The sequence below is a fragment of the Centruroides vittatus genome, unplaced genomic scaffold (assembly GCF_030686945.1).
Source record: "Centruroides vittatus isolate TY-2023 unplaced genomic scaffold, ASM3068694v2 contig_13, whole genome shotgun sequence".
In the NCBI taxonomy this organism is placed as follows: domain Eukaryota; kingdom Metazoa; phylum Arthropoda; class Arachnida; order Scorpiones; family Buthidae; genus Centruroides; species Centruroides vittatus.
This window is the reverse complement of record NW_027120828.1, coordinates 223,117-239,047: the sequence shown is the minus strand read 5'-3', so window position 1 is coordinate 239,047 and position 15,931 is coordinate 223,117. Positions and strand designations below refer to the sequence as shown.

Here is a 15,931-nt window from a genome sequence, read left to right as displayed (position 1 = left end):
AAATCATAATCAAAAAAGACAGGAAAGAATCATGTCTGAAAAGAAAAATTTCAATTAAAAAATCTAATTTTAAGAAAATTAAAATAAAAAACACATGACTAAAGTGTCATATTAAAATTCATGGAAATACTACAATATTTGATTATTTTTATAATAAATGAGCAATTATTTATTATAAAATTATTAATTGTGACATCATCACAATGTCGGGCTGCAATTTTTAATTTATTTAAAATATATGCTTTTCATCTCAAATTAGTAGTAACTTGCCCCTGTACATTATATTTTTCCTTTAACAATAGAGTCATGCCAGTCATCTATTTAACACCTTTCAAGGAAAAATATTTGAATTAAAATAACATGACTTCTGGTTTGCATCAGAAGTTCATATATAGTTCATTGAGGCCTCCTGTCTCTAAGATTTCCATATCCGTTCTCATCTTTCATCTATCTAATGCTGTTCTCAAGATTAAGGAAAGACAGACAGATGACAGTGGGAATTTATAGGTCTACTATTTTTTCAAATTGTAGTCCAAAAAGAAAGAATATTAGAACTAAATTTTGAAGGATGGTTTCCTTCAAAATTCAGTTCTAATATTTTTTCTAAATGACCAAATAACTATCATTGTGGTAAAGCTACAGCACACCAATTGCCATATAATATCGGACTATATTTCAGCGATAATAATTTTGAATTACTGATTAATTTGTCCCTAGACGGAGGTGTCAGATGTCATCTCATATTAAATTTAATAATTATAATTTAATTAAATAATTTTAGAATAAACTGGAAGTAGCTTCACGATAATGAATTGAGTTTTGTAGGATGTTTATATTTGTATATATCACTGTGGTCTTTTCTGGAAAAATAATGAAGCTGATATTCAAGAAAAATAGTTCCATGTTTATTGCAAACATATTATTTTCTAATATACTGCAATAATATATTTGAAATTTCAGACATTTCTGCAAGAAACTTGAGATTATGAAAAACTGCCACACAGCATCATACAAAGTATGATGTAATGTTTAAATTTTTGGAATATTTTAGCTAAGGCATTATACACATTCAGAATCCAGTACATTGGCTCCATTCTTATTCTGTGAAATAGTGATATTATAGTCTGAAAACTACATTAACTAAACAATGTAATTTGTTTAATCAATCATCTTATATCTTAAATGCAGGACTGTCCACAAGATTTTTAAAAGGATGGTGTTTTAAGAAATACATCATTTTTTCATAATTTATTTTTACTGCATAAATATATAAATTTTTGTATTACTTTTTGCATTAATTTTTACAAAATAAGTTATAAACATTTATTCACAAAAAGGGAGAGTTCACCTGTTAAGGGGGTGTTACATTTAGTAAGGAAAATTACAAAAAAGGTTGAACAGTTTACATATATAAATAATAATAATCATTACAATATTAATTATAAGTATATTTTTGTTGGATAATAACAATCAAAGCCTTAAAGTTATTAATACAGATAAAATCACAGTTATTTAGTAGTAATGAACAAGGAACTATTAAGTTAGGTTTTTTAACATTTCTGTAATTTTGATAAAGTAATTATATAGTTTACATGAAATTTTTTATTATCTTTGTTGATACTCATTCTAAATTCAAGGAGTGATTTACACTGAATTGTTCATTTGATATCAAATGAGTCATGCACATTTGATAAGCCTTGACAATCCTCTATCAGATGGTAGAGTGAGAGTTTTTTGGAATTGCACCAAATACAATGATTATTTGCAAAATTAATATAACTGTTGTTGACATAAATAGAATATTTATTAAGGTGTATTTGTGCTATTAATCTTTTCACATTTAAATTATTTGATTTAGATATACAGTCAAACCTGTTTTTATGCGCTCTTTTTATGTGCGATTTTTATTTGTGCGATTTTTTTAATGCGAATTTTTAATTTGTGCGGTATAGTTGGCGACTAGTCTCGTGCGATTCGTCGTGTCTCACGTTGATTTATTATAGCTAAATAAACTTATTATAGCATAAATGCACTTATTATAGTAATATTATTGCATGAATATGCGAAAAATGAAATAATTTACTTTTTAAGTCAACAAAACACCACCTGGACAAAAATATGTAAAACAGACGATAGACCAGACGATGCAGTCGAGTGCTGACATCTGTTGTCAATAAATTCTATTTCGTACGGTTTTGAGTTATTTTCTATGTGAGACTTTTTTTATGCGGTCCCTGTTGACCGCATAAAAAAATTATTTTTTTAATTGTGTTGCGAAAACTATTATTTACAGCCATTCGTGAAGTTTCGTGAGATTTTTTTTAATGCGTTTTTTTTAATGCGGTCCCTATCCCCCGCATAAAAACAGGTTTGACTGTATATGGTTGTGAAGATGGAATATGAGATTGGTGTACCAGGGATGATATTTACTCTGATTTAAACTTGTTTGATCCTTGTTAATAGACTGAGATATTGCAGATTCAATTAATAGAGTATAGCCATATTTCCAGTCTTGCAAATTATCTTTGAATAGCAGGTCAGATACACTGAATGAGTTTAAAATTTTTTGAAACTTAAGTTCAAACCAACTATGGCAAACTATGTTTTTGCTTTTTTTGATAATTTCCTGATGTAAAACCATTAAATTATTATCACTTTTAAATTTTATACAGTAGTAGAATTTTATTATACGTTTGAGAAAGAAAGGGAATGAGCATATACGATTGGTTTAGTTACGTATAGCATAACTAGGAATAGATCTTTCTAGATGGAGAAGTTTACAAAAGAAAATAAATTTGAAAAGATTCCAGTTTATATAAGTAATTGAGACCCCGAATTGGACTGACATAGTATATAATGGGATTAATTTTTGAATTATATAATTTCATATGGGTATTCAAGTTTGATGTTTTCAGAGTAGAACATAGATACAAGAGATTGTCAATTGCCAGCTTTCCTTTGATATTAATAGTAGTTAGATGTGCTTTGAAGGTAATATTCCAATCAAATATGACTCCCAAAAAATTAACTTCTTTAACTATTTGGAGTATTATTTAGATACAACTTCAAATCCTGTTCGTAAAATTTTACAATTATTACAGAATATTATAATCTTTGTTTTAGCGAGATTTATTGGTAGATGCAGCAAATTGAGATACGAGTTTAATTGATTAATTTTCCTCTGTAAAGAAATTTTAGTTGGTGCAAGTAAAACCAAATCATCCAAATTGAATATAGTGAAAAACTCTGTCAGCAATCTCAATCCCATCACTGGATTGAAGAAAAATATCATCTAGATCAGATAAGTAAAAATTGAATAGATACAGTGAGAGAGGATGCCCTAAAGTATTCCACATGCTAAATTTAATGATGGAGAAATGGAGTTTCCCTGTTTAATTTTTATACAATAGTTTGAAAATAATTTAAGTACTGTTGTTGAAAATCGGTCACCTGTACCCTTAATTTTTAATTTATGAACCAGTAGAGGAACGTAGACAGAGTCAAAAGCCCTTTTGATATCTATAAAGGCTGCATTTTATTGCTATGTCGTATTGTTGACTGGAGTTGTATTATAGACAGTAATAGAAAGATTGCAAATTTGGTTCCCTTATTCTTGATGTAGGCATATTGAAATTTTGCATCTAGATCCGTATCTTTGGTCCACTGACAAAATTTAGAGGCTAGCATTGACATAAAGCATTTCCTTAATACTGAAAGCAAAGCACTGGGTCTATAATTATCCAGAGAAAGATGGTTCCCTTTTTTATATATCATTGCAATTGTAACCGAATTCCAAGAGTCAGAGTGTGTAATTTCTTTGTACATAGAATTAAATATTTTTAGTAGTTTTCTCTGAGCCTGATGAGGAAGCATCTTTAGAAAGCTAGTTGGGATGTTGTCGCTACCTGGCAAAGATTTGATTTTGATTTTATTAATAGCATCTTCTGTCATTAATTGTAAAGTAAGTATCTAAATATTCAACAACAACAACACAAAACACCGGGATGTGTTAAAAACGTTTGTGGTGAACCCTTTAATTTTTTTTTCGTCACACCAGATATAGGTTCTAGGAGTATGATTATCTAAATATTCATTATGAGTATCAATAATAAAACTTATTGGTGAGATAGGTTGAATATCTGAGAATGTTTGATAGAAATCTTTCCATACATTAAAGTCTACAACTGAAGAATTTGTACTAGGAATAAATCCTAGTTGAAGCAAAATTTACATATAGTGATCCAAAATAAGATATTGTCCTTCCTATTGTTAATTAAGGTTGATTCAATGTTTCTAAAATAATTCCTCTTTTTTGCCTTAAGCAGATTATTGTAAGTTTGTTTAGCCTTTCTATAATTAGAAAAGTTTACAGCATTCAGAACCTTTCTAAATAAATTTAAGTTAATTTGTTTAATTTTTTTCATTTTGTGACAGTGATGGTCGTACCAGAGGTTTTTATACTTAGTGTATCTATTACGTTTAATCTTTTGGACTTGAATATAATTATTCATTATTTGAATCATAAGATTATAGCTGTCATTACTATTAGAGTCAGTAGGATCAGGAATATTAAAAAAACAATTCTCAATTTCTGTTAAATATCTTGAAGTATTGTAGCTAATCTTTTGATACTTCTTAAGAGGTTTAATAGCTTCCTTTTGTGAGAATATTAAAAATTTAGTTATAGTTGGGAGGTGATCAGATGCATCAATTGTTGCTGTGATGAATTTGGAGCAACAGTCTAGTAGGAATTCTGAGTAAATTGTGTAATTGATGGTGGATTTTCCATTATATGCTGCAGACAGGTAAATTCAGCCGGATAATTGGTTTAATATGTCTGTTAAGAATGAATAATTTGTTATCAGTTATTATTTTGATTAAGTTGATTCAAAGTCAATTAGCATGCTTATCTTTAGAAAGACGAATGTTCTGAATGCAGGAATTAGGACCATCATACCAAGAATCCATCAAGTTAGAAATACATGAATTAAAAACTCCCAGTAATAAAATGAATGGAGTAAGTTGCCAGACATCAATAATGTTAAAAATTGCTTTTAGTTTTTCCAAGGAATCAAGTGGATTATAAGTAATCATTACTATAATTAATTTATTATTTTCATTTCCAAGTATAGATTCTTTCATGGATATTAATAATAGTATATAGTTATCAGATTTTTCCATGTGAAGAATTGTACAAAGGTTCTTTTTTTAATAGAATACATAACCCACCACTAGGGCGATCAGGTCCTGTTGGTTTACATGCTAATGCTGTTTAAATTATGAAATGGTTAAAGAAATTTGATTTATATACTAAGTTAGATGTCATCCATGTCTCAGTTATTCCAATAATATCTGGATTAAATTTGGATTATAAAAAATTGAGTACTGGTATTTTAGTTTTAAGTCCCTGGCAGTTCCAGTTCATGATCACAACAGACTGATTAATTAAAATAGGTTTCTTCTGATGGAATGTACTTTGTCTCAACAGACATCAACTTGTAGTTGTTCCTGGCAAGAAAAAGGGGAGAAGTCTCTACATGAACCAGTTTTCCCAAAACAGCACTGAATGTCAGTCTGTCTCAACCTTTTATTAACATATCATTGCGTAATTTTACTTGCTGGTTTTGTTTTCTAATATCATGAAAGATTGGGAGTAATAGTTTACGTCTAATTATGGATTCCTCTGTTAGATCGTGGGAGATTTGCATATCTGTCCATTCCTTCAGAGAGTTTTGTTGTTTCATTTTTATGAATTTTGTGAAAAAGTTATCATGGATTTGGTTGTTTTGTAAAGTTAATCTTATTACTGGGTTCATTGATTTAGTCAGTTGAGTAATCTCCAGAATATCTTCGTGTGATGCATTTTGTATATTCAATACTGTAGTAATAAAATTATGTATTTCTACTTTTGAAATATTCCTTGATGTCGGATAATTATAAAGAATTATATCATTGAAATTCATTAATTAGAACATCCATTTTGTATTGCATTATTTCTTTTTCTGATTTTAAAGTCTCAATTTGCTGTTTTAGGTTATTAATTTGTCCTTGCATATCTTTATATTGCTCTTTGGTTTCTCGGATACTTTCACATATAAGGTCCAGATCTTCCTTAATAGATGATATTTGAGTTGAAAGTTTTTCATTAGAAGAAAGAATTAAGTCAGAAATTTTGTCCCATAGAACTGTCGTTGGGATGTCCGGTGAAATGTTCAGATTATTTAAAGAAATATTTGGCTCACCTGGTGGTCTTTGCGGGCTATAGGGGGTTACATCTTGAAACAAATCAATAGCAGCCAAAGATGATTCTTGTGAAACTATCACCGAGCAAGTTATAATCCATTATAAGTTTAGAAGTAGACAGAGAAGACAAGTCTTTTTTACTACCCTGTTTGGCATGGTTTAGAGGTGGTCTCCCTCTTTGGCCAGCAAACGTTGCATTTTAATTAGTATGTAGTATTTCTTCAAAAATATTAGCTAGAATTTGAAGTAAAACTTTGTTTAGTAAGATTAATTGAATGAAAATAGCCAACACTGTGGTTCTTGCAAGTTAACAAAGTGCACAAAAAAAGTTACTGGAGGCCTCAACTACCAGACACGCCCCCCTCTAATTTTTACAAAATTGATTATAGAATTTTTTTTATTTAATTAGTTTTAATTCTTTCCAAATGAGGAATTAAACCCCCAGAGTAGCAAGTTATTTGATTACTTGAATTTCTCAAGTTGTATCAATTCTGTCAATTTATTCAAACTGTTTTATTGACAGAAAACAGATATTTAAAAAAAATTTACAAAAAATTCCCTAGCAGTCCTAAATATTTATTTTTAAAAATTTAGCCTGATTAATAGCATTAATGTTTTCATACTATCTTTACAAACTAATTTCAAAAATAAAGGCAATTTATAAAATTTTAGGTTTTGAAACCATACTCTCTTATTTCATAAAGAAGGAAAAGAACTGTTTAAATTGATTATACAATTTTTGAAGATGAATTGTATAATGATTAATGCAGATAGTAATTAATGTATACACACTCTTAAACAGTATGTAAAAATTAATTTAATCAATCATCAAAAAATTAACATTCAGTTAGAGTTTGAATTTGTATCATTAAGATAAAAGATTATACTAAATTTAATCTGGACAGAATTTATTAATATTTATTATAACTTTTTTCTCTATTAACATATTTTTTTCTCTTGAACTCCAACACAAAAAAGATAAATCTTAGAAATGCAAATAATTTATCTTATAACAACATATACAGTTGTAGATTGTTAGTGTGGAAAAGCTAAAATGCTTCTAGCTTTTCCCTTATATATTATATATATATATAGGGCAGAACAAAGCTGTAGTATATGCATAGATTTGCCCCTAATATCATTATTTTCCTGAGCACATCTGACAATTTTTAATAGTCATATGTGATAGAAATATTTATTTATATTTATTATAGAATTAGTAGGAAATGGTATAATATTTACTGTGTAAGTATTAAAATGATATACATGTGTAATTAATTGAGTTTTGTTCTACTAAATATGAAAAAAAAATCAAATATTAGCCCTTAGAGACCAACTACACATTTTTTAATAACTGTTTTATATAATCATTTTTAATTATTTTATTTTTTAAAATATAATTTGTTTTCAAAATATTATATTTGAAAAAATATAGTAATGCATGTTTTTAATGTTTTATTATTGCATTTGTTTCATAATATTTCATCAGTGTGCAATTAACATCTTTTAAAATCTAATATAACTATTTATCAATAAATAACCTGTTTAACATTACTACAGTTGTCAACTGAAAGAAAATGATTAATGTATTTCTAACTTGTGTTAAAAATAGTACAGTAAAACAAATATGTCAGATTCTATAAATGTTAAAAAAATATAATCTTATAGATTTCTGACATTTACTTCTGGGAAATTTGACTATATAAACTGAAATCAAACTACTTTCGAATTTAAAAAAAAAAATATTTTTATAAATATACATATTTAACATAATCATTTACAGAAGAGAAAATAAAAATTTGAAATAATTTTTATTATTTATATGAAGATATTAAGCATATGATCTTAAAAATCTGGAAAAAGATTAATTTATCGGTAACTTTATATATATAGTTATAAACAGAATGAAAAAAATTTAAAATATCAAAAATACTTTATTCTCTTAAACAGTAAAATTTTAAAAAGTAATTAGCAAAAATATCTTAATTTCTTTTTTATTATATCATCAATAATGTTTGAATATTATTATATTTATTTACAGAATTATCTAGTTTAGAAATCAAGTTAGAAGTCTCAAAATGTATACCTGAAAAAGTTTATTAGCAATAACAGAGAAATGATTATAATCTCAAACTTGGTACAAATGTAGACAGAAAGAGGAACTTGGAATCAAATTTAGGCAAACAACCCTAAGATTTTTTGAAAGATGATCTATCCCCGATATGTTGGGGCCCCATTCCACAATACCTGGCCACATCCATTGTGGACATGACCAAACCCATAAAGGATATGATTAAATAGAGCCCTAATGCTCATAGAGTGAAAAGAGAAAAATGAAAATAAAGAAACAAAAAAATAGTTAAAAGGCTAAATTTTAATTAATATATAAAAATTTTCATAAATTCTGGAGGAAAATAAATATGTAACTTAATATTGAACTCAAGAATCAAAGATACATCAATAACACAAGGCTGAACAGAAAAATGAGATTCTATACAAAAACAAAAATAATCAAACTGATAGCAAATTTGAGAATTAGATATCCTATAATACTTTACAGTGACATTTCATTATTATTACTAAAATGAAATTATGCAATAAAATTTCATTTATTATAACAAAACTTTTATTAGACTAAAATATTACTATTAAGCATTATATTACACTTTAATGTAAAGTGTTAAATAACAGATGGAAATTAATTCTCAGATTGATTTTTTAAATAATAAATCAAAAAAAAGTTTACATTTCTGTTGGATTTCTATTCTTTTTCTACAACAATCTAAGAAAAATGATTATATAAAAAGAACTAAAACAAATTTAAAAGAAAATTAGAACTTTAATAAGTAATATTATGAATAATAAAATCTCACTAATAATTCAGATATTAATTAAAGGAAACTTTAATATTTCATCAAAATTATACTGGATTACTGACTAAGTTTTTCTAACATATACAAGCAGTCCAATAACCAATTTAATTATTCAAATGAAACGCTGGCTTGACTGCTTACCTCTAGCCAAATTACTTATTTTCTTAATAGTTTAATAGCCATAATTTAGCCCGATAAGAATCTGGCAATTTGTTTGAATGATTACCTTTTTTCATTAAATTAGTTAAAATTGGCAAAAATATATCACGTTATTGGCTGTAATATAAATTAAATAACTAATAACAATGTGTTTTGGCTAATTACAACTAGTTTAATAAAAAAAGTTTGATCTATTATTGTAAATAAAACAATAGAAACAAGGTCTAAAATTTAAAAAAACTATCACAGAGAACGAAAAAGAAAAAGCAAATGATGATACTGAAAAACTGACCTTCTGAACGAGGAAAGTAATTGATACTACTAAATAAATACCATTTGGTATTGATGATTTTCTTAATAAATTTTTTTAATGGTAAAGTTATATTTTTATTAAATGTTTGTTTGAAAAAGCTAATTATTTTAATATTAAAATATATAATAAATTGGCAATGCCTACAAAAGTTTGGAATAACAAAGTATTTGTCATAACAATGTTCATTAAGTTTTATATATTTAGCTCTAGAAAACAATCATTCATTATATACAATGGACATATTTCAGATGACAGAGAAATAAAAAATAAAGACAAATTATTAAAGTTCTTTTGGAAAATGAAACATAATACAAAATAATACAAAAAATTACATTCACTATTATGAATATAATGTGAGTTTACATTAACTCAACATATCAGTTTGATATTTGTCCTATACAAAATAATTATTTATTAAATAAATTATTTTTGAAATTTTATGGATACTAAAGAAAAAAAAATTTTTTTCATATTTCATTAGAGTGAAATTATTTCCATCATATTTAGTTTAATATAAAAATAGATAAAAATATAAAATTTGTTAAAATAACTGCAAATAAAAGTTCTAAGCATTTTAAAAATTACATTTTATAATTTATAGCTTAAAATTTATATAATTTAACAATTTAGCAATATCAAATGCAGAAAAACATTATTTTGATTCAATCAGTTATGCATGAAATACTTGACAAGTTCATTTGACAAGGAAATATAAAATCTTTTGTGCTATATTTAATCAAAACCAATGTATAAATAAAACATTTCTCAAAAATATTAAATTTTAAATTTATTTATTTGGCTATACTTCAGGTTATATTTATATTCTTTCATTCTGTTATTTTCTGTTTAAAATTCTAATTTGATATATATAAGTCTAAAGTCAAATGGTTTGAATAAATAAACAATAATTGTAGTTTATAAAGTCATAAATATAATTAAGTAGTAGATTTAAACATTTAGTTTAAATTTACCATAAATACTAAATATTTAAATCTGAATATAGGGCATAAAAACTATTTAATTAGCATTTTAAGTAAAACATTTTATTCAAAGCTGAATTATAATTACTTCCCAAAATATTGAAATAAAAAATATCAGTCTTTAAATACAGTATTTAAATAAAATATAACAAAAATATTTTTTTTCTAAATGAATTGTTAGATTAACTTAGCCTCTTGAAGAACATTGTTATTTTAGTTATAAATTAATGCAGTTAATATTTTTATATTATTTTTACATAAAAAACTAATAGTTTGAATTAAAAAACTTTAAGATATAATCAATTCCATCACACAGTTTGATAACACTATATTAGCCTATAGAGCTAATTTGATTTGAAAATAAATATATTCTTAATTTAATTATAATATCTAAAATGAATATTATTTAAAATATTACCTAATATTTTAATAATTTAGTATCATCATATATTTATGATACTGACCTAAAAATTTTATTAATGATGACAATAATGTAAAATGTAAAATAACAACCATAAATGTCATCAAATACAAGACATTTGTTTAAATCAGGATATGCATGAACTTTTTAAAAAAGATTTTAAATGTGCTAAATTAATGTATATGCTTTTAATAAAAGAGTATAGATGACATCAATAAAATAAGGGAATGAAGGGGAGCCTGAAATGCATATCCAAATTAAACATCTGCTAATTGAGAATGGCTTCTTGAAAGAAAAGATATAAAAATAGCTTCAAACCATAGATTAAAAAAAACATTTTTTGATAAAATAATAAATAAACAACTAATAAAATATTCCTAAATTCACAAACATTCTGATGTTTTGTTTTTATTCTTTTAGTTTAAAACAAAACACCTGTTAGGTAGTTACTCAAGAGTCTGTTGCATCTCTAAAATCTAGCAGTACATTCGTTATTTTTAATTCAATGTTTCATACATATATCTTTAGAATATTTTCAGTAATTACATTTTACTAGCGAAAATCATTTTTATTTGGCTAGTATAATTATTTTTACCTTCTATAATTTTTTTAGTAATTTCAAATGAATGGATAAGTTTATGATAAAGATACATTTAAAATACATTTGAAATATAGAGAGCAGAATTCAAAAGGAGTGTTTTGTTACTAATTACACAATGCTTAATGCTAACTAGGACATTAATGAATTTTTAATGATAAATATTTCTCTACATACGTAGACATCAATATTTGATGACATTTATGGTTGTTATTTTACTAGTCATCATTAATAAAAATTTTTAGGCCACTATTATAATTATATGGCAATACTAAATTATTAAAATAATATTCAATTTAAATATTTTAATTAAATTAAGAATATATTTATTTCCAAATCATATTATTACCTTTCATATAAAACAACAATCAAATATAAGCTATGATATAATTGTAACATTATACTACATTTTTCACATATAGATATTTCTTACAATTAAACAGAAATTTCAATAAATAAACATTAAAAATAAAAATTTCATCACAAGATTGTAAAAAATCACAGCGAACAATCCAAAACAATTAATACAATTGTTAGATTGTTTTTAAGGATTTATAATCATAGCTTATCTTCAACCCTTTACACCTTCCGCATTACAATCTCAATTAGAAAAGTATATATTATTTACAATTAGATAAAAATTTTAACGAATAACCATAATGGATACACTTAAATTTTGCCGTTTAAAATGTCGGTAAACAAATCACACAAAAGCCTCTTTGCACAAATAATATACGTTAATTTATTAAATAATTATATGATATAAACAAAAATAGGGGTATTTAATCAAGTTTAAGTCTCCATCTGTAATAAATTACATTCCATTGGCTCTTTAAATGTTAATTATATAGTATATAAAAACACATTTGATGGATGTAGAAATGATGCTAGAATGTTATAGAATGTGTTTACCATGTATAAAAATAATAATAATTCCACACCTTTCACATTCATACATGTACAGTACTTACACCAATCGAAGATTTGGTCATTCAACTCAACATGGAGTTAACCATTAATGAAAACAATATGATTTTAAATAAAACTAGATTATAATATATAAATAATAGGAGTAAATTAAGGAATGAAAGAAAGAAGAAAAGTAAATGATGATGGAGATTGAATTGAGAGTGAGAGAGAGGGAGGGAGGGAGACGAAAAGCAACTGAGATTTATATTTTTTGTTTGCTTTTTTGACACTCACCCGCAGTGAAACTTAAAAAGGAAACGAAAGACGTTAGAAAGAGACATGTCCTCCTCCAAATCATCTCATCCACGCCGAATCAATCCAAACATTTCTTGATTTTAATCCTTTTTTTTCTCCGATCAAAAATGCAGAAAATCAGACGACGATCGAACGCTTCTTCGTTGCTAATGGCAACAGCAACGCTCACCTTTGACCCCCTCGTATAAAACTATTTCTTTTATAAAATTTTTTATTACATTATAACTTGATAAAAATTATTTATAAACGATAAAATATATTATAAAATAAATTAAAGGATATTATAAAATTAAAATTATTCATATCGTATCTTATTGGTTGGCGATAGTAGGAATGTCGCCGATTCAGGTATTCGCCCGAGGCATTTAACTTCACCCTTTTTTTTCATAAATTTTAAATAATATTTTGGAATAAAATATAACAATAAATTAAATCTTTTTTTAAATAAAGATAAGATTTTTAAAGAATAAAAATGACATTATAAAATTTCAATTTTTAAATATAACTCTAGTTTATTATTATTATTATTATTATTATTATTATTTACATAGCGCCATCTCTTGAGCGAAATTAGAACTTTTCCTAGATTAATCTATTGTAATAATTCAAATATGAAATAAATTAAATCATTGGTTTATTTTAAAAATAAAATATAATAAAACAAGATAAAATTCGAAATTTAAATTTAAATTTAAATAATTATACTTTAATTAATAAATTTTTATTGTTTAGCATATTTTAATAAAGAAAAATCAAGCGATTTATTAATCATTATTATTTTTATTTATTAATAATAAATAAAACAAATAAATTTAATGTTTAAAATAATTCATAATTTCGACATCAGAGGGCGATAGATGAAAACATTTTTTTTTTTAAATATATAATTTCTTATACCAAAACTAAACAATGTTTTTGTATTTATTTAATTTTAAAAAATATAATAATTAATTTTTAAATGCTTGGCGCGGCGGTTGCGATTTTGTTTCATTCGCATCAATTTTCTTCCATTCTCTTTCTAACTGTTGATCGTAAGCCTCTGTTAACCTCTGAATCCCCTAGAATTCAAATATAGAAAAACCTGACTGATTAAATATTAACATATTCGTGCAAATATATAAATCGCCAAAATAAAAATTAGATCGTGCGTGTACCGATTTTTGAAAGCATTCATTATTCAGTGCTTTATATGCATAATTATCTAGGGTTTCTTCGCATTCTTTTAATCGATACGCTTGATATATTAAAACCTCCAGATGCAAATCTGAAAGATGAAATGGAAAAGAGAAAATTGTGCAGATTATAAGAAAATATTTTAGAAAAAATATATATATTTAAAAATTTACCTACTGTCCATAGGTTTATCACATTTTACAGACCAATCTTTCTTCCACGATTGTTTCCTTAATTTTTCACGAAAATTCTTAACCCGCTGTTCTGTAAGCACGTAACGTTTCGGGTTATCCGAAACCTATGTAAAAATAGACCCAAAAAAATGCATATTTTTATAGAAATTTTAACATTAAATTGAATTAAAATTCACCTTATTCATATAATCTCTTAGTTTGACGTCTTTAGATAGGTCTAAAATGGTTTCCCATACAACAGCATGATTGAGATCTTCTAACCACGAATCTAGCAATTCTTCGGCTTCTTCGTCTTCAAATTCCTATACAGGATCCATATATGATGCTTTAAATCGGAAATTTTTATGCATAAATTTATAAAATATTCGACTTTACTGTAAAGTTACATAAACGCTTACAAAAATTGTAGAATTTGGCAGTATTTATTCTATTATTCTATTGTATTTTATGGTTAAATGAAGACACGAATAAAGTTTAAAAATTGTATAAAGGAAGAAAATTTTAATTATTTAAATAAATTTTTAAAAATTTATTATTAAATGAGGAATATCCACTACACAGATAAGCCTATAGATAGGCCTATATAGATGAAGGATTTAGCAATTTTATCATCTACATAAATGATCAGTTTTCAAGTAGTTGAGATTCTACTATTAAAGAAAAAGGTAACATAAACTATAATTTTATTTAAATATGGCAGACAGATGTTTAGTAAATGAATTTTAGAAGTAATATTAAATTTCATCATCTCTCACAGTATGAAAGAAGTAGGTTATGATTCATCAAAGTCTGAATAATATGAACGTTTTCAGCTTAAATTCTTATTAAAACTGTAATTTTATAAATAAAAAAACTGTAAGATTTATATTATTAAAATTTAATTTAATAGTCGCTATAAAATAAATAATAAATTAAAAAAAGCCAAAATTAAAAGCTAAAAGCCAGGTAGTTAAGAGTTTTAATATATTCTACTTGACCTTTTGAACCAAGTTTAAAGATTAAGCTTTTAGCTTAGGAAAATGTAGAAGATTAAAGAAACATTTGTTGTTTTATTAATTCTACATTAAATAAATAAATAAATAATCTAAATAATAGTATTTTATATTATATGAGAAAGTAGGAATACAAAACTCTATTATAGAATAAATAAGAGTGGAAAATTCCGTTGCATGCAATGGTTGACTCCAAATATGTAAATACTCACGGGACTCGCTCTAGAAATTAAAATATAATACTAACTGTTAATTATAAGCTTTATATTAAGCTTCAATTATACTATATAATTAAGAGATTAAAATTTACCTGACAGGAACGGGTACAGGAACTGGTGCCTGAAAGATAATTATATAAGATTCATCGAATAAAAAAAATTATATTAGTTGAATAAAGTTAAATACTATCTTCTGCTTGGGTAGAAATTCGACTTTGATAATATAATCGGAAGAACGGAAGTAAGGACAAGGATGAGATTCTCCTATATCGGGAAGGATTTTTATAGGAAGTACTCCTTGGCTCTCCTGATCTACATCTTGAGTCGAATCCACCGGTTTAAAAGCGGTCTAAATATAAATAAATGTTTTAAATTAAAAAATTTAGATAGTAATTAGGAGAAATCATCCCTTTGTCTTACCATGTTTGTTGTCGTTGGTGTCCTAGGAAACTACATACGAAAACAGATGCTAGCAGACGGCTCTAGAAATGAACGAAGGAGACGAAAAGAAGTAGATTTTGATCTTTTCCTAAGTTAAAATCG

General features: G+C 25.6%; 1 protein-coding gene and 1 long non-coding RNA gene across 4 annotated transcripts in view; both read right to left on the bottom strand.

The window, feature by feature from the left end:
* LOC136989523 (protein turtle-like) overlaps positions 1-12,996 on the bottom strand; it is a 64,206-nt gene extending 51,210 nt beyond the window's left edge. For all 3 annotated transcript variants that reach the window (XM_067287724.1, XM_067287731.1, XM_067287739.1), the window contains exon 1: positions 12,791-12,996. In XM_067287724.1, the coding sequence (XP_067143825.1) occupies positions 12,791-12,854 (64 nt within the window). In that variant the 5' untranslated portion in view covers positions 12,855-12,996. The remainder of the gene's footprint in view (positions 1-12,790) is intronic.
* Positions 12,997-13,752: 756 nt separating this feature from the next.
* On the bottom strand, positions 13,753-14,474 carry LOC136989805 (uncharacterized). Its single transcript, XR_010882962.1, has 4 exons — positions 14,355-14,474; positions 14,158-14,282; positions 13,966-14,075; positions 13,753-13,869 (listed from the first exon to the last, which is right to left on the bottom strand). It is a non-coding gene; the product is annotated as an uncharacterized lncRNA (long non-coding RNA).
* Between the last annotated feature and the right edge of the window lie 1,457 nt (positions 14,475-15,931).